Below are 20,607 nucleotides of genomic sequence, written 5' to 3'. Positions count from 1 at the left end.
TACGTAAAGCGCCAACCCAAATCTTATAGCCCTAACGAATGGGCTTTCTCCTGATAAATTGTTTGCCACTATGGCGATCAAAATATGGAACCATATAGATTCGTCGATACTATAATTTTCTTAAATAGGGGCCAAATCGAAAAACTTTTTATTCAAAACATCAAATTAGGGTCTCATTGTTGAATATCTGTCTTCTTTATTTATGTTCGTATTATTATTACAATAAATATCATTCATTATATATTGAAATCTGTTGCGAGAAATAGCGTCACACACAAGTTTATTATTCGTGTCATTTCTATTCTGCCAATACATTCTGTCTCTAGGTAGATGAACGTATCCACTTAAAACTAAACCACCAATAAAAGAGAAAAGTTTTTCTTTAGTTAGGTCACCTGTGCGATCACGGCTTTTCATCCTCGCCATCCTAATGCTCTCCTACTTCTAGTTCCTGCACTCTACATTAGTTCGTAGCTGAGGTCCGGGCAAATCATTTATATCTACTACATTTTCATCTCCCGAGTCTTCATCAGTACCACAGTCATCGTTAGCATTTTCAGGCGGGAAAATTATTATTTCTTCAGGAATATCAGCAGTATCATCATTTTCTAGCTCGTTGGCCAACTCCGCCAAAGTCAATGGTTTCCAAAAACTGAAAACAAAATTATAAAATGAAGGAAAAAGTAGTGAATAAGCCTATCGCCCTTTTTAAAGGACGGTCATACTTGAGATGAGAAATTCTAAAGTTATTTTACGATACTGTTTGAGGGTATAATGTTTTACACATTTATTTAACTCTACCTAAGATAAACAAATTCATAGTAAACCTAAAAACTATAACCAAAACCTGAAAAACTTACCTCCAATTGCTCATGTTGTAGGCTCGTAAATGTTGCGTAAACAAAACCACTTACGACTAAATAAAAATTCGTTTAGGATGCAGCACGTGTTAATTTTCTTTAAAATTGTTTGTAACGATTAGAATAAGTAGCGCGACCTTTCGATAAATTTTAATAACGACGTAATTGCCTGATTTGTATAAGGTCATTTTTAAAGAAAGGTAGGTCTATATGGGTCAATTTATAATGTTTAGTAAGGAACAATCCTAGGGAATTAAGTAGGGGTAATTCCTTGGTGATTTTATATACATTTTATTGCTCTTGTACATTGACTATAACCTTGTGCCACACCCTGTATAAGCTCTATTTTGCAAACTTTGCTCTTCATACAACAAACTTTCTTATTAAACTAAGTTTATACATTATAGAATTAAAAAATATATATATATTTTATTTAATATTTTAACAAGCATGCCTAACTGTTAATTTCGATTTTATAAATTGTGAATTTTTTTCTATAATCTCTTTCATTGCTAATTTGTTGACAATTATTTAATTTATAATATTTACATTACTGGTGAATTGAATATGCAGTAATTTTTTAGTGATTTTATTAAATTTTTATTGACCTTAATACATTTACTTTGTCCTTTTGCAACACCCTAACTTACACTTACGTACTTAGTTACACTTACTATGTGAAGAACACAAGTTTGTTCTTCATACAACAAAGTTTCTAATTAAAGTTATAAGCTTATACATTAAGGGATTTGGAAGAATTTTTATATTTTATTTAATGTTTTCTGTTTCAGTCTGCCTGAAAATATGTTAAATTGGGACTTTTTTGTCCCCATATTAAATAAAGTCCTCGATTTGTATTTTTTTTTATTTTGGTACTATAATTTCTGAAACAACCTCGCATTTCTCACTAATTTTAAGCGCACGGTATAGTATATCGAAATTCAAATTCGGCACCATAGTCAAATTATAAACTATCCGCTATTATGACGTCACAAACCCATTTTCACTTCCGGTTAGTACTACTCCTCGAACTTCAGAGGGCGGAACAATTAATCGACGTCCAGTGTTCTATTGGCTCTTACGGGAGTGTCCTATCTAAGTAGAATTAATCTATGGTCAGTTCAGAAGTAGTATCAATCACGAACTTAAAAATATACCTGGACTGCCAATTCAATGAAAGGTAAATGACCACTACTAGGGGGCCGCCATTTTGCGTGATTGTGTCCTTTCGATGTTGGTCACTCTGACAAATTTTAATTGTGCCAACTGTAGGGAAACAAAACAATTAAAGTTTTTGAGAGGTTATGTTTACAAAAATAAAAAACAGAAAGTTACATATAGGTAAGAATTTAAGATAGTTGCGTTAGATCTGTGATTTTTCTAGTACTTCTTTAAAAATTTCGTTAAAATTTATGAAAGAAAGTAATCTTCACCTAAAATGAGACAAAGTTTCAATCAACTTGGAATAGATGCGTCAGATGCGTGCACTTTAAAATATTTGTTTTATCATTCTGATAATCTTGAATTTTATAAATCCTAATACCATGAAAATCATGATATTCATTTAAATTTTTGCTTGTATTTACTTAACAAATGCAGTTAAAAACACTTATGTATTTTCTTTCTATTTTTACTATTATAAGTTTTACTTTCCTTCCATGTACAGTGTTTCCCATTAATAGGTACAACCATATATAAGAATCAAAATATAGATGATTTTATGAGGGTTTGTAATTATAAAGGGTTTATATAGAAAAAATATATTATTCTGTCAACAACTCAATATATTATTCTATTATAAACAACACAGACGGACAATTCACAATAATTCGGTTTTGAGAAACTGAACCAAATACCTTTAAATAAAGATGGTGATACATTATTCACGTATTAAATAAGGAGAAAGGTACATCGCCTCTTCCAGACGATATACCCAAGCGTCGTTTACAAACGTCAAAAACTAGGCAATCCGCTATACTCACAAGTCAAATGTCAACTTCATTACCGTTATTTAATACATTTTTTGTTGGCAACACTAAAAATTTTCAGAGTGACCAACATCAAAAGGACACAACCACTATAAAAATGGCGGCCACCATGCAGTGGTCATTTTTGGGTATCGTGGCCATATGCATTAGCAGTCCAGGTATATTTTTAAGTTCGTGGTATCAATCCATAATAATTCGTAGGATCGATGAAAGGGGAGAGTCTCGCGCATCATTAAGCTGAAACGTATGCGAGATGACGTCGTTTTGTATTTCCCTCAAGTAATAACGTTTTTTCTTCGTTTTGTTCAAATTTCAATTTTTTATTCAAATGTCTAATAAAAATACAGTCGTTATCATTAACTTGTGTTATTGATTAAAGTCCATCAATAACACAAAAAGTCCAATTAAAGTCCTATTATTGAAGGTGATAACATATTGTGGTCCCTCGAGTCGAATGTGTGAACATAGCCACTTTCTTATCGGACTTTAATTTGGTGGCCGTACTTTTGTGTTTTTTGTGGACTATTATATATTTTATTGAAAGCTTTATCCTTTTTTAGTAGCAAGTTCTAATTTACCTAAATATTTTCTTAAATAGCAGTAGGCATTAGTAGGGTTATTATTTTGATTTGTTTGACAATCGTATACCTCAATATGACTGGGGAGGGATCTAAAAAGTAGAAGTTATTAAATCTTCAGATTTTAGCGCTGAAAATTATGAAAATGCGTGGATGACTTTATGTGAAAGATGCAATAATAATCGTCTGTTGGTACATATGCATTTAAAATCGTTATTTGACTTAGAAGCTATAGACCGTGAGGCGGCAGACAAAAGGGTTTAAATGCGTTAAAAACTTTAAATCAGAAAACTGGTCAATGGGACGTTTTTATTGCATATTTGGTTAGCACTAAACTTAATAGAAATACAGAATGTGAGTGGAAAAAATTAAAGGGTACTCGTATGACAATATTGAAATAGAACGATTTAAAAAAGTTTTTAAAAACGAAAGTTGACTTTTTAGAGGCAGCTAACATACTATAACAATCTACTAACTAAAATACAAAAAATACTTTACCAAAGTGGGTACAAAAGGAAAAGTCTTCGTCTCAAAATCGCTATGACAAAAATAAATAGAATTCTAGTTTTGTGTCAAATCAAAAAAAGAAATAAAATGTATTGTTTGCCAAAAGGATCATGTCATATCTAATTGTGAGTGATTGACATTTTTAAAATTAGCAGTTAATGATCGCGTTAAAAAATCTAAAGCACTGAGGTTTTTTCTGTCATGTTTAAGACCAGGTCATTTTAGTAAATTTTGTAGAACTGGTGGATGTACAAAGCTAGTATGCAAAGGTAAACATAATGTTTTATTGCATATTGATTATGGTACTAAATAAAATGTTAGATCTTTGCATGGTAGTTTCAAAACTACTTTGAATTGTTTAGTTATGCCACACATCACTAGTAGCATTCCAGTTATTTATGTAAACACAAGCAGGCTTATGATTGCCAATAATGTGACTTTGGCTGACCCTTTCTTTAATAAGTCAAATAAAATAGACTTAATGATTAGCAACAATTTGTTTTATTCACTTTTGCGTATATGTCCGATACGTCTGGGAGGTCAACATCTTATTTTGCAAAAAACTAAGATTAAATGGCAGTTCCATCTTCCGTATGTACTTATTTGCAATTTTAGCGTGAATGAACCAAAAAATATTGAATTTGATTTAAGAAAGTTTTGAGGAAATATAGCAAGAATTTTCTAGCAATAATAAAATATTATCTAGTGAGGAGAATGAATGTGAGGCTCATTTTCAGGGAACTTTTCGTATTGATGTAGACGGCAGATTTATTGTGTCTATGCCGCTTAAGGAATCCCTAAAAAGTTTAAGTGAATCACAAGATAAGGCTTTTAAGAGATTTTTGAATCTATAGAGAAACTTTGCATCTAATCCATGTTTTGTAGAAAAATATGTTTATAAAAGAGTACACTCCAACATATAACTGAAGCTAGTGAAGAAGAGTGTGACTTCGCGTATTCTGTGCCAAATCATGATACAATAAAAGAAGGGAGTATCACTACGAATATTTTGTTTAGGTTTCGTGAGTATCAGTTTGTGGTGTCTTTTGATGTTGCTAAGATGTATGGTCGTACTTCTTGAGCCAAAACAGCGACCGTTAAAAAGAATCTTCTGGCGCGAATGACCCAATGATAAGGTTAAGATTTTTTTTATATTTCTAAAATCATTAAGAAATCTTTCTATGTGGATGTTTTTTGTGCTCCGTTGACTCTATATAGAAAGTGTCTGATGTTTTAAAATCTGGTTGCTTTTTTTTAGAAAAATGGCTTTCAAATTAGCCCCAAATTTTGAGACTGTGAGTAATGTGGATAAAAAATTTTGAATTTTGGAATTTGGTAAAGACGAAAACACCAAAAGCCTCAGGTTGACGTGGTCATGTAAATCTGATTATTTGAGATATAAGATAAAGACACAAGAAAGCATGGAGTTTTGAGTGAAATAGCTTCAATATTTGATCCTTTAGGACTTCTCGCAGCATGTGGTGTTGTTGCTAAAGTTTTGGAACAAAAATTGTGGCTTCGGAAATTATCCTAGGATGGCAGTTTTCCAGCTCAAAATCAAAGTTTTTAGATGCGTGCGCTTATAGCTAAAGCGCTTGTATATACCTAAGATCAATTGACGCCCATGGTATTATTACAGTCAGATTTTTGTGTGCCAAATCAATGGTTAGTCCACGCATAAAGAGGCGTATTTTCTTGGCAGATGTTAAAATTACCTACATGGTGGAATGGTATGTCGTTTTTCTACTAACTTGAGTAAAATTAGTTCACTTCCATTGTGACCATTCAAAACCTTTCTGAGCTATTAATTTTCAAGAGCAGGTACTTAGTCAGTTTTCCGAATTTTCAAAACTAGTAAAGTTTTTTGCTATTTGGTTAGGATATTTTCAGAACTTGCGTTGTAAACTTTCAAAAAAACCGAATGAAGATAGAAATGATCGTATTATTTCTTTGAGCTTATTGAGTCTAGAAATACGTTAGTTAGAATATCTCAATAGACTTAGTTTCCGCTATGAGTATTTTTCATTGTTGAATGAAAAACACTGCTCCTAAAAGTTATTAAGTTATTAATCCTAAAGAATATTAAGCTTAAGTCCATTCATGGATAAGGATGGGATAATGCATGTAGGAGGTAGATTAAATCATTCTAATTATGATTTTAATAAAAAGCATCCTATGTTAATTTTATCCAAGCATCGCTTGGCTAGTCTTATTTTTGAATTCGAACATAAACGTTTGATGTATGTGGGACCACAGTTATTACTCTTATCTGTAAGAAAAGTATATTGGCCTATTGCTGGCAGAAATTTAGCTAAGGCCGTCATAACAAAAAGCTTGACATGTTTTCGTTTTAAGCCACATAAGACTAAGCCTGTTATGGGTCATCTACCGAGAAACATATTAGTTTTTAGTAAAGTATTTGACGTAGTTGGTGTTGACTACATGGGACCACTAAGTTTTAAAAATAAAAGGGGACGCGTGAGCAGTTGCAAAAATGTTAAGTCAGTGTTCGTATGTTTCATAACAAAAACTATTTACCGTATCAGATTTGAATAGTGTTGCCTTTATTTTGGCACTTCGCAGATTTGTTTCGCGTAATGGAAAACCTAGTAATTTGTATAGGGATAATAGCACTAATTTTAAAGGTGCTAACCGGCAATTAAATGCCCTTGTTTTAACAGTTATAATTAAACGAGCGGGATAAATGGCACTTCATTCCAATTTTTCAATTTTTCCCATTTATTCCATTATCTCAACGATTATAATCCCCTTACTCTGGCCCACTTCTTCATCGGGAAAAGCCTCACCGGAATACCCGATTCTGATGAGACACAGATATCCGAAAATAGATATATCAGCGCATTCAACAGGTTAGGCAAAATTTTTCTTTAAAGCAAGTTTTAATTCAAGGTTTGAAATACATTGTACATTGCTTTAAGGCGGTCATTTTAAGGACTTATATTTCTGTGTAAAATATAATTGCCCGTAACCTGTCCACCGATATAAAAACCATATCACTGGCGACGATCGTATCGCGCATTTCACTACGCATGCGTTCATGGGAGTATAAGGAAAAGGAACAGTCGAGTCGAGTCAGTCCCCGTACGATTAAGAAAAGGCGAAGGTCGTCACCAAACTGGAACTTATGTGAGATGACGGCATTTCGTATTTCCCTCAAGTAATAACGTTTTTTGTACGTTTTCTTTAAATTTTATTTTTCATTTATATATCTTAAAATTATATTGTTAATTAAATTCTACTATTATCGAAGGTGATAAGAGGAATTTAACCTTTTTTTTTTGAAAATTTGTTCAGAAAATATTGAAATTAAACAAATTTAAATTCATTGTTGTATTCATGCATGTTTGGCATGGCCCCGAAAATTCTAAATGTGTTATATTGAAAATGTCGTTTTGCTTATTTTGTAAACATTGCTCCTGTATATAGCTCATAATCCCTAATTTTTAAAGCCTTAATTTTTAAGACCATGTAACAAGCCCTACATTTTTAGCAGAGTTTTAAACGATATAGTATTATTGTTTAAACGCAAATTTAAATTTTCCAAGATATATGCTCGTTGATTATCACTACAGAAAAGAACGGCAATTGATTTAGTAGGGTTAATTTTTAAGAGCAGCTTTTGGGCATCAAGGTATAGCATATTTAAATCTTCATTAATACATTGATTAGCATTAACTACCTCAGAACTTTTGAACAAAAAGTAAAGCTGCGTGGCATCTGCGTAGTTATGATGTTTGCAGTGTGTTAAATTATTAGTGATTTGTGATGTATAAAGGGTATATAATAACGGACCCAAAACGCTACCTTGAGGCACTCAAGGCAAGTACATCAGATACTCTACCATCCAGTATAACCCTTTACTTACGGTTAGATAAAAAAGATGCGACCAATGCTAAAGCTGAATTACCTAATTTATATCATCGATATATTCCAATATATCTAATAATATCTCATGGTTTACCATGTCAAAAGCCTTTGTGAAGTCTAGGAGTACCATAACTGTAGCCTGATTATTGTCAAGGGCCTTAAATATATTGTCAGTTACTTGTGACAGAGCAGTGGCATAACTATAACCTCTATGGAATCCAGACTGATTCTCGGGTAACAGACTGTTTTGGTTCAAATATTCCAATATTTGGCTTACCACAATCTTCTTCAGCACCTTTGAGAATACTGGAAGAATGGATATAGAACGAATTTGGTTAAACTCCGTTGGATTTTTTATTTTAGGAAAATGTATGACATTGGCTTCTTTTCATTGATTAGGGAAATAGCTTTTTTCCAAACATGCATTTACAATATAAGTTAGTGGATCTAGAATAGCAGGGCAACATAGCATAATTAAATTTATATTTAGATGGTCAGCTGCAAATGGTTTATTTTTTATTTTGTTTAAGATACTTATAACGGTATATTGTATTACTAACCTTAATTGAAACTCGTTTAATGTAATTTTGTGCTCTTTAAAGAACCTGATAAACTCCTCATTTGAACTATTTGCATTGTTAGTGTTTATGCTGTTAAAAAATTTATTTAATTCATCCACATTTTGTAAGGATATAGGCAATTGTTTATTTTTTTTATAAGAAATGTTATTTTTTTTTAGTTCTTTCCAGGCTTCTTTGTTAGTACAGTTCTCGAATCTGTAGGTCAAATAGGCTTTTTTTCTGCTCTAATTGCACTGGCAGTAAGATTGCGGTATTGCTTCTGCATAATTCTAAGCCTCTGCATAATTCTAATGTTGGTAGTAATCCAAGGACTACAAGGTTTATTTTTACCAGTTACGGTCCTCAAAGATGCGTGCAAATTCATAACCTGAAATACTGATTGAACCAGAAAATCCACCTTGCCATTTACATCTTCCATATTATACATTAAATGCCAAGGAACAGACATCATATCGATTACTGTCGATGGTATTTAAATTTCTGTAAGTGAAATTACATTGAATTGGCTTGGGTGCCTCCAACCTAAAACAGCAATAAACTAACATATGATCCGATATATTTATATCTCGTATTCCACTATCATCTATCAATTCATTGTTAGAAAAGATTAAATCAATTAAGGACATGGTTGTATTTGATACTCTCCTGGGGTCAGATATTAGTTGTTGAAGACCATACACCTCAATTGATGGTTTGTAAGCTAGACATGTTGCTTGAACCATCCTAATCTACTTGGGCGGTATCCACGGGACAGTTCTACAGCTCTAAACATCTGGCGTAAAGATTAATTTCATGTAACCTTTTTTTTTAGTTTCACATTCAGTGACACTAATGCCATCGGTATTTTAAAGCTCAATTCTTAGTTGGTTGGATAAATAGTAGGGTCGTAATGCCTGAAGGTGAATAAGTCTATCCTGTATAGGCTTTGTTGCTCTTGTTGGATAGTTATATCCTTCTTTCAAATTACCAGCCTCTGCAACAACCTTCCTATAGTGCTCTTAGTTGAATTTACAACTGCGACGTCGCGAATATTCATACCACATTATATCATACCAACAGTTTGTAACTATGTTTCACGATTGTTACGGAGCCTTTGCATATTGACTATGTTGGACAAATAATTACAGCAAATTCTTACTAAACTGGAAGCAAAAATTGTACTGAATTAATTTTTCAGATTACAAATACGCATTTGAAAATAAAACTATTTATTCATTATCAACAAAAATAACTTAATATGATGAACGTGAACATGCCTTATGTTTAAAGATATGTGCAACAAATAATAAATAAAATGTGTCTTCGAAATTTTTTCGTCTAATTCTTTCCTTCGTCCCCTAGACCATTTTACATTAAAGATACAGAGCCTGACTGGTAAGTGGACGTATTTTTTTAAAGAAATGAAAGTATAGATTATTTGCTGTCGATTAAATATAATTTACTTCTATACATTTCTGAACGGCTTGGACAATATTTAATTTTTTTGTATTTTTTGAAATATAATTTTTCTCCATACAAATTTCAAATTAATACATAATGAAAGCCATTTTAAAAGTCGCTTTTTAAATTATACCCAAACATACATACATAAACTTTTGCAATAAAAATTATGTAAAATATTAATGTCAACCATACTTTACTTCAGCTTAAACTTAACTTCTCTTGTCAAATTTTCTAACTATTCTATCAATTAGTCTTGAAAATGTCAAAAGTAATATAAAAAGTTCTCCAGTCTATAGTCTTTAAAATGAGTTACAAAATTTTAAGATTAGCTATTTGCTTTATTGTTACTTAAATAATTTTTATTTGGAAGTAATGAGAAAAAATAGGTTACACTTTTTTTCTCATTTTGTCTTATTTTCAAAATATAAGAAAATAAGACAAAAATACTCACTAGCAATTTTGTCTTATTTTCTTATCGCATTTTGGTATCATATTCGCCAAAAATGTGGGTATTTATTTAATTTTACCAATATGCCAGCATTTCTATTATTTTTTTTTCAAAATTATTAACAATAATAGTGTTCAAAATGGCAACGGTTGCTAATGGTAAATATGCTGATATTTTATTTATTTATGGTTTTTGCAATGGGAATGCAGCTGAAGCTCAACGTGAATATGTACGACGCTTTCCAAATAGACGCATTCCGCATGTAAGCGTGTTTGGTCCAACCACAGATTTAACTAGCTACGCTCGTAGCTAGGTTAGCTTAGGCTACGAGCGTAGCTAGTTACATCTGTGGTACAACCTATCGCCGCATTTCTGAATTTGGCAGCGTTCAGCAAATAGAACGTGTAGGAGCGCCTCCTGCAAACGCCAATCTTGGTGAATTTTTAAGACTAGTTGAAGAAGAGCTACTACAAGCACAAGAAAAATTTCCCAACAGATGGGTGTGTCACAGTGGAAAGTTTGGTCAGGGGTTCACCAAATTGGTCTTCGCCCGTTCCATTACACTCCTATGCAAGGTCTGGATGAGGGTGATCCGGTGCGCAGAATTGAATTCCGTAGAATTATTTTGAATGCGGACATTGATGATGCTACATTTTTAGCAAGAATTTTATGGACCGATGAATCAAAATTTTTATAGGGAATGAATTACAAATTTTCACAATTTGCACTATTAGGTCGAGGATTATCCTCATCAGAAAAAGCAAGTGGTTTCCAAAGAAAATTTAGTATAAACGTTATTGGAAATAATTTAATTTGTCCTCATATTTTACCGGATAACCTTAACGGCGAAAAATATGAAGCATTTTTACCTAACAGCCTGCAAGAGTTACTAGAAGATGTCCCTTTTGCTAACAGGCAACAAATGATCTTCTAGCACGACGGCTGTCCCGCACAATATCGACTAAGAATAAGGGAATTTTTAGACCAAAGATTTCCAATAGATGGATTGGAAGGGGTGGGCCAATTTTTACGTTTGGGAAAAAATTTTAACCAAATTAATCGTATATGCAACGGAAGTAAATACGAGGAACTAATTCGAAGTATACAAAACGGATCTGATATTGCAACAGAAATTTTTAATCGAATTACCCAGACAGAAATAAGACAACGGGCTCGTGCTTGTATAAGGAATGGAATAACCATTTTGAAAAGGAATAAGTTAATTTACGTTACATGACTTGTTTTACAAAGTTCAAGTTTTTGGTTTAACTGTAAGAATGCTATTTAATTTATTATAAGTTGAGAAATAAAAATTATTTTTTAATGGCAAATATTGTTTTTTATTAAAAAGAGAAAATAAGGTACAAATTTTAAAGAAGCTCCTCTCGAATATTTGGTAATAAATTAAACGTTCAATTTAATAAATGCTAAAGTGTTTTACCTTGTTTTAAAGATAACATAATGGTGAACTTTTTACAATCATTTGCAAGTTCCATGTACTATAAAATTGTCGTGTTTTTGAGCATAATTTAAGCATTAGTTAGATGCTTGATAAAAAAAGTAATTTTTAAATTGAAATAATTTATAGTTAACAATAATATTTTACTTAATTTTCATTGATGCATCTGCGCTGGTCCGAATACAGAACATGGAAACAATTGATGTATCTGCTGGAAAAGCCTTAGAGGAACTTAGCAATTGGTTTATTTTAAATCAACTTTACTTGAACAATAGAAAGACTAATTACATGATTTTTTATGCATGTCATGCAGGTCACATGTATGCAGGTCAGATAAATGGTGATATTGATTTGTGTGTAACCAACGATAACGATTGTTTGAAACGCCAAAAATCAGTTAGGTTTCCTTAACATTGGATGATTCACTTTCTTGGGAATCTCATTGTGCTGAGTTGTCGATGAAGCTCGGTGGCTTGTGTTATGCCATTAGGAACCTTAGGGTGGTAATGGAAATTAATCAACTAATTTGTCTATACCACGATATTATGCACTCACGAATTTTGTACGGTATTCAGCTCTGGGGCTGTACGTCGCATGCACGTCGAGTGTTTATTAGCCAAAAACAGATTCTTAGGTGTATTGCCGGAGTATCACCGATGACTTCCTGTAGATATCTTTTTAGGGAATATAGAATTTTGACGGTCCCGTGTGTGTATATATTTGAAGTTTGCTTTTATATTTCTAAGAATTTTAATTCCTTTACTGTTAATGGTAGTTTTCATAATTACCCAACTCGTTCTAGACATGACTTGTCCATGCCTCATAGCAGGCTACATATTTCTAAAAAATTTGTATTAAGAATGGGTCCAAAACTATACAACAAATTACCGAATGATATAAAGATTAGCAAAACCGTTTCGATATTTAAAAGAAAGTTAAAGGAATTCCTAGCCAATAAATGTTTTTATGATGTAGATAGCTATCTAGCTGATTAGGCAGTGTATAGAGTATTATAACTTTTTTAACGATGTAAGGTCACTTTACTTTTGACTATTTTAACTTTTTTTGTAATATATAGTATATGTGGATATTTTTGAATTTTAGTTATCTAGGTAGTTAGTAATATTTTTTTTTGTGACGAAATCTATACACTTTGTGTCTATTTTTTTTGGATAATAAAAGTTTTGATTTTTTTTTAAATTTGATTATTAATATTTGTGTGTATATGTCACTTTTAAGTTAAGAAGCGCCGTTTAAAAATAGCTCTTATTCTTTCTTTTCTCATTTTAAATATTTGGCTTGCAAAGCAAAGAAATTATGAAAAATAAAAAAAAACGAAATATCTTGAAACCCATTGGTAATGGTATAAAAGAGGTAAATTATGTTTTATTATATTTATTTATAGCAAATGGGCTATAATTTTATTATCTTGAAAGAATACGTCCACTTACCAGTCACCCTGTATATGTTTGGATGCGTCATGTACGCATGACCTTCATGTTAACTATTTTTACAAAGCTTATTATTTATAGGATATTGAAACGCATATTAAAATAATTTAAGACATCTAATAAAATTTTACGAAACACAAAATTAGTACTCTTGTGTTCAGTCCTGGATTTACACTTGGGGCAGTCGGGACAAGTGCCCAGGGCGGCATAATTTTGAGGGGCGGCAAATCTCAAGAAAGAAAAGAAAATATTTTGAACGGCTATACTTATAAATTACCATGAAGAATGTTTACATGTCAAATATTAAGAGTAAAATTTGCTTTAATGAAGTAAATCAAAGTCCTGATAAATACTTTAAAACGTAACAACTGGCAACATCTTTTTAACGTTCTTTGACCCAAATATCTATTTTTGCTTCTGAATGAAAATCCATATTGATAGTAAATAATAAACTTTTTGAATATAATGTAAATTACCTATTGAAAAGTTCATGTATACATAAAAAGCAGACGCGTCTTTCGATGAAAACGACACGCTCATATACATCTTTAGATTTCTATAGATCGTTTTTCGAAACAGATAATAATATTTTCATTTTCTACATGATCAAACAAGCCTGTAATTAAAAATCCGTCTCCATTTTGCAATTGTATTAAATAACAGAAGATTCGTGATAAAAAAAGACGAAAGCAAATTATATTTAATTGGATACAAATTAATTTCTAAAATAAGGATTTTACTAGTATTTCAATATAATAGTTTTAGATAATATGCAATTTAATATTCAAATTGATCTAGCAACCGCACTCGTCAGGCCAATAAAACATATATAAATACCTTAAAAAAAAAAGAATGATCAGCTAGGATGTTGTATTACCATAGAGGTCAGATACAGAGTTTTCCTTCAACTACTGTAGTACGGCACGTTATTATATAGGTAGTGTTACAGATTTGTGAGTTCTACTTTCAAGTTCTTCAAAAATTATGTTAGTTTTCTTTCAAAGTTAACTTAGGTTAAAAAAGGAACGTTTGACTCTTAAAAGTGTAAAAAAAATGTAATAAAAAAACAGATTGTATGAAGCAAGAGATAGATTGAACGATAAAATATAAGTTTACAAGTATTTTTATCTATGTCGTATTATTGATAAGGCACAGTTCACAGGCCACAAATATAATCTTGTCACTTTTTACTGTTTATTTTGCTATTCCTGTTTTGCAGAAAACACAATAATATGTACATCTGTGATATAAACGTAAATGTACAAAATAAATCAGTTGACCAGCAATAAATAACAAACCTCAGCATACGATTTTACCTACCCTAACTTCGCAAGCTAAAATCACCTCAAAAAAAAAAGGGCGGCATTTTTCACAGTGCTCAGGGCGGCATTTTTTGTAAATCCGGGCCTGCTTTTGCTCTTAAATAACGAAGACACAAAATTCGATTTCTTATATTCATTCAAAGAAAATTACTTGATGCATCCCTTTTAGCAATCGAATTAACTCGACTTCTCTAATTATTCCTAAGACGGTATTTTTTATTTTAACTTCGAAAAGCTCATTATTTTATCTTGCCTATTGATTATTATATTAATTTTAATTGATATTTAAAATAAATTTTTCATCAATACATGTTCAGTTAAGATATGACTAAAATTTTAAAAATAAGGAATAAAATTTGGAGAAGCCTAACTTATATATATTTTGTATTCAATAAATAAATAAAGAAAATTCATAACAACATTTATTCTGGAAAATGTCAATAAAATATAGACGTGAACTTTCCGTGTGGTTAAAAATTCATTTGTTTTAAAAATTACCAAACTCAATCCAGATTCATGTGTAAAAACCTAAACTTGATCAGGATCAAGATTCATGCTAACAATTTTAGTGACTGAATGACTGTAATTTCAGTAATTGATCCAGCTTAAGGCCGATTTGGTTTTATAATTAACTTAGAGAATATATTTAATAATTTAAACAATTAAGTACATATATGCAACAAATGTTCCAAAAAATATTCTTGCTAATTATATTTTATGCTAATGATAATGAACTAAGGAGAAATGCATGCATATTTTTTAATCAATGAAATTTATAAAAAACAAATTATTCAAGATAGTAAGGCAAACTGGTTTAAATTTCTAGGAAAGCAATTTGCCTCGAGAAATGGACTTTGAAAACTAATAAGGATTATATTTGAACATCAACGATATGGTTTTTATTGATGAAATATCATTTTTAATAATTAAATATATTTATTTAATTTATAAATTATGTTGTAAGCAGTAAATATATAAAAAATACTTATTGATTGAAAGGTACGCCCGTACGCCCCTCCCCGTACTTTCTTTATTGCCCCGACATCTTTGGACCTGGCCATGATAATTTATATAAATTAAATTTTATAGGTCCGCACATCCACCAATACCTCGACATGGAATACCACCCTGTCAACATTGCGTCTACACCAGTGGTTGCGAACATTGCGAAGGTTGGAAATGGACAGCTTAATGGATAATGGCCTTTACTACATTAAAAAATATTCTATGTCATATAATTATTTTTGTTTATTCAATTACAAGTAATATCTCAAAAAAAAAACTTTAAATAAACCATATTGTGCAATTAAAAAATGTTTTTGTATTATTACGATCTGAGTGCATAAACGAATAAAGCGAGCGATTATTAAAATCTTTTCGACCTTTGACTCAATTAAAATCAACAATTAACTTGACAGTTCGTGCTAGACCCACATAACATTATCCAGTTTATTTGTACAGTGATAAAAGTTCGCTCATATTTATATAATATATTGGTTTATTTGGCATATTTTGCTTGTCTGAAACGTTTATGTAGTAGTGTTTTATAATTACTTATAAAGGTATTTATTTTATTTTTAATATTTAAGAAAATATATAAGCACCGGAACTTAAGTGGTAATAGTTACGAGGCCGATTTAATTTAATTAGAGAAAATTTTAATTTTAAAATACTTTATTTAACGTATATTCAAAGAGTTTTATCTTGTTTAATTTTGTTTTTCAAAATATAGGGGACAATTTTAAAAAGTGCCTTAAATATTATTATTTAGGTACCAAATATTTTAACTTTATAATAATTAAAAATTTAATGATTACTCTTTTCTTTAAAAGGGGATTAACATGATATTTAATGAATATTACGTCACTATTAAAAAAACATATAAATTAAATAAATATATTTTACATACTTATTAAAAAAAACAGTTTTTTTCCTAGGCTGAGTGTGTATATACTTTTCACTATTCATGCTACATAAATAGAAAAAAAACCAAAATAAGCAAATTTGTGATAGATATATCTGTACTAAGACCATGTTTGTGTACTCTATTCTATATTTATATCCGTTATATCCGTTATATTTATATAAATTACTATTTTTTGATACTGTAGGTAATTCTTTTTGCATGCTTGGTTAAACAAGCAACAAGGGTGGTATTTGCCGAGTAAAAAATTAAACGTTTTTATTTCATTCCATATATTCTAATTGCAATGGACTAATTAGTTGAAACTTAAGTTGTAGGAAAAATGTTGAAGAGGATTAAATAATTACGGCATTTACAAACAATAACTTATTTGCTTTGAATTGAGGTTCTAATTAGTTATCCATCAAACTATATTCGCATAGAGGTATGATGACTGTAATGCTATTACATAACACCATTGCAGTTTTTAAAAAATTAATCGACCTATCTGAAGGAGAATGGATGGTAATGTTCCAAGCTTGTTCGAAGATATAATTACTATGCAGTTTCTAGTAGACCTATTCATCAGCATTGTTCAAAATAAAACTTTCTTATTCAATACTTGTCACACTTGTTAAGGTGCCTAAAAACTGTTTATTGTTTGGGGTATAGAATAAGGAAATTTTGGATTAATGTTCTTTCCTGTAAGTCGTATTTTTCGTCGCTTGTCTTCAATATAAATAGTATACCGGGTGGTATACTATTTATATTGAAGATGATAATTTTAAGGGAGTCAATTATTGGCTTCCCTGTACATTTTACAGAAAAAATGTAAGATAACTTTTTGAAGAGACCAATCTGGCAAACCCTCGTGCAAAGTTTCAAAAAATTTTAATAAGCGAATCTTGATTTATTAAAATTTTCGGTTCAGGTAAAACCTGTCACTGATTTATTGATACTTTTCCTCACGTCGGTGACAATATTCATTTTACTCGTTCCCGTTTGGTTTTACCTGAACCAAAAATTTGGTAATTTTGCAATTACATTTAATTGAATAATTCAAGATTCGCTTATTGACCCCCATAAAATTTACATCGGTTTTCCTATGTTCCGCTCGGCGACGCACCACCGAGTATAGAAGTTTAAAGTTAAAGGTAAAAAGTATTTTTTTATATTTATATTACAGGTTTTTACATTTAGAAATAAAAGCGAATATATTTTTTTGTTATCATTCTTTCATATCATCACGAAGTGGTGTTCTCATTATTAATTATTTTTAATGGCTACTAGTTTCGGATCTACTACAGCCATCATCATGCAAATATTAGGTACGACTTCCTTCTTTATTGGTAGGTATTTGTTGTTGAAGAAAATCGTGGTATTGAGATATATCTTTCTTATTGTAAGTTCCTTAAAGTTGTAAGTTGTCTCTGCTAGACAAGCATTATTCAAAAGTTACATGATGGACAAATGTGAATCCATTTTTTATTATTCCCCTCAGAATTATTTTATTATATGCCTTATTTTAACTTTGGATTAAACGTTTAAAAGTATTTCTCTATTAGACTGCCCAATAGTTGTTCATGAAACTCTGTCCTAACATTAAGTTGTATCTCTGATGTTATGGAGTCGGATGATAATGTTACAACCGGTGTTTGCAGCCAACAAGAGGTTTAAAATTATTTCCGGGTGGCACACGTTGAGCTTGGGTACTCAAAGTTCAATCGTCCAATCCCTTTCTCTATACTTTCAACTCTAAAAAATACCATTTTATTTTAATAGTAAATAATTTTGATTTTTAAACCAAAACTGAATTTCTCTTTAATATTTCTCTTGTTACTGGCAAAAGGCTGAAATAAATAGGCGCAATCTACGTGCGTCGCTTATGAATGAAATCAATTGGGGTTAAACTCCAAATGGTAGAAGAGGAAGTTGGAAAACGCAATTGTTCTTTTTATAGTTGTGAATTTTTATTGCAACACGTGGATTTTCGCATTCAAGACCTCAGTTGACTGGGCCAGTATTTATTGTTACTAGTAATTTGGTAGGTACATTATTGTCAGTTATTGTTACTATACTCTATTTCAGAAGTGTGTAGAGCAATAAAACCTCATTAGGTATGCAAAAGTGGTACCTGGTGATCCACCAATATTTTATACCACTACCTTAGTTGGGTATTAGTTTCAATGTAAAATTCTTTCTTTTCGTTGATTGCAGGTAGTGCCACCCGGTTTTGGGTCAATTTATGAGTTTTGCCCATTGTTACCCACTGATAAACATTGAAAACGGTTCGCCAAAGGCGTGCAACTGGGACTTGTTTTTTACCTTATTATTAATGTACTTAAATGCTATTTTATTTTAGAAAGTTACTTTTGTTTAAATGGAATAATATATTTTTTTCACAAATTTATTGAACATAATATGTAGAGTAAAACAGTTGAAAATGTCACTTTTGGATCTGGCACTTTTTGAACAGTGTATAACAATTTTAAATTATAATAGATTGTAGTCTTCTTCGTCATCTGACGAACTGTCATCACCTCTTGACATTATAATTAAAGGATCGACTGTCTGATCGATGAGGTTGTCAAGATCCCACATTTTGTCCTCTTGCTTAATTACATGCTGGACTGCTTTTTGCCAATTCCCTGGTGTCGCTTCCGTAATGGCTTGATCAAACAGTAGCTTAACATCTTTCATTTTAAAAGTCGTGTTTTGTCTTGCTACAAATCCTTTTACCTGCGCCCATATCAGTTCTATAGGATTTAGTTCGCAATGATATGGCGGTAAGCGCAGTACAGTTATATTATATTTTTCGGCTATATCTTCCACGGCGTATTTCATGAAACGAGTTTTGTGTAAGTTTGCTATTGCCAGCAGTTCTTTTTTTATCAAATTTGCTTCAAACGCAATACCTTTTGCAGTCAGCCAATCGATAATTTCTTGCTTTCTCCAACTTGAAGTTGGCGTCTTCTCTATTCGCCGTGAATGATAGCTTGCGTTATCCATAACCACCACCGAATTAGCCGGAAGAAATTTTATCATTTCACCAAAATAGTCCTCGAAAACGTCTGAGTTCATGTCTTCATGGGGGGAAGACATGAACTCAGACGTGGGGGAATATTATTGAGCAGGACTATTATAATGAAATTAAGTATTTATCACATTTTTATAATAAATTAGTAATTCTTATTCAATACTTGTCACACTTGTTAAGGTGCCTAAAAACTGTTTATTGTTTGGGGTATAGAATAAGGAAATTTTGGATTAATGTTCTTTCCTGTAAGTCGTATTTTTCGTCGCTTGTCTTCAATATAAATAGTATACCGGGTGGTATACTATTTATATTGAAGATGATAATTTTAAGGGAGTCAATTATTGGCTTCCCTGTACATTTTACAGAAAAAATGTAAGATAACTTTTTGAAGAGACCAATCTGGCAAACCCTCGTGCAAAGTTTCAAAAAATTTTAATAAGCGAATCTTGATTTATTAAAATTTTCGGTTCAGGTAAAACCTGTCACTGATTTATTGATACTTTTCCTCACGTCGGTGACAATATTCATTTTACTCGTTCCCGTTTGGTTTTACCTGAACCAAAAATTTGGTAATTTTGCAATTACATTTAATTGAATAATTCAAGATTCGCTTATTGACCCCCATAAAATTTACATCGGTTTTCCTATGTTCCGCTCGGCGACGCACCACCGAGTATAGAAGTTTAAAGTTAAAGGTAAAAAGTATTTTTTTATATTTATATTACAGGTTTTTACATTTAGAAATAAAAGCGAATATATTTTTTTGTTATCATTCTTTCATATCATCACGAAGTGGTGTTCTCATTATTAATTATTTTTAATGGCTACTAGTTTCGGATCTACTACAGCCATCATCATGCAAATATTAGGTACGACTTCCTTCTTTATTGGTAGGTATTTGTTGTTGAAGAAAATCGTGGTATTGAGATATATCTTTCTTATTGTAAGTTCCTTAAAGTTGTAAGTTGTCTCTGCTAGACAAGCATTATTCAAAAGTTACATGATGGACAAATGTGAATCCATTTTTTATTATTCCCCTCAGAATTATTTTATTATATGCCTTATTTTAACTTTGGATTAAACGTTTAAAAGTATTTCTCTATTAGACTGCCCAATAGTTGTTCATGAAACTCTGTCCTAAC

The 20,607-nt window shown here is 31.2% G+C and overlaps 2 protein-coding genes and 1 long non-coding RNA gene across 3 annotated transcripts in view; 2 read left to right on the top strand and 1 right to left on the bottom strand.

The window, feature by feature from the left end:
* Positions 1-15,839, top strand: part of LOC126737774 (uncharacterized) — a 31,697-nt gene extending 15,858 nt beyond the window's left edge. The window contains exon 3 of the mRNA XM_050442825.1: positions 15,615-15,839. Within this exon, the coding sequence (XP_050298782.1) occupies positions 15,615-15,717 (103 nt within the window). The 3' untranslated portion in view covers positions 15,718-15,839. The remainder of the gene's footprint in view (positions 1-15,614) is intronic.
* On the bottom strand, positions 166-944 carry LOC126737782 (uncharacterized). The gene is made up of 2 exons (XR_007661103.1): positions 861-944; positions 166-652 (listed from the first exon to the last, which is right to left on the bottom strand). It is a non-coding gene; the product is annotated as an uncharacterized LOC126737782 (long non-coding RNA).
* Positions 15,840-15,939: 100 nt separating the features above from the next.
* The window catches only part of LOC126737756 (aldehyde dehydrogenase, dimeric NADP-preferring-like), a 51,601-nt gene continuing 46,933 nt past the window's right edge, over positions 15,940-20,607 (top strand). Inside the window, exon 1 of the mRNA XM_050442786.1 lies at positions 15,940-16,087. The gene's annotated coding sequence lies outside the window, so the exon portion shown is untranslated. The remainder of the gene's footprint in view (positions 16,088-20,607) is intronic.

This window comes from Anthonomus grandis, chromosome 6 (assembly GCF_022605725.1).
Source record: "Anthonomus grandis grandis chromosome 6, icAntGran1.3, whole genome shotgun sequence".
Taxonomy (NCBI): Eukaryota; Metazoa; Arthropoda; class Insecta; order Coleoptera; family Curculionidae; genus Anthonomus; species Anthonomus grandis.
Note: the sequence above shows the minus strand (reverse complement) of the source record. Positions and strands in the feature narration are given on the sequence as shown.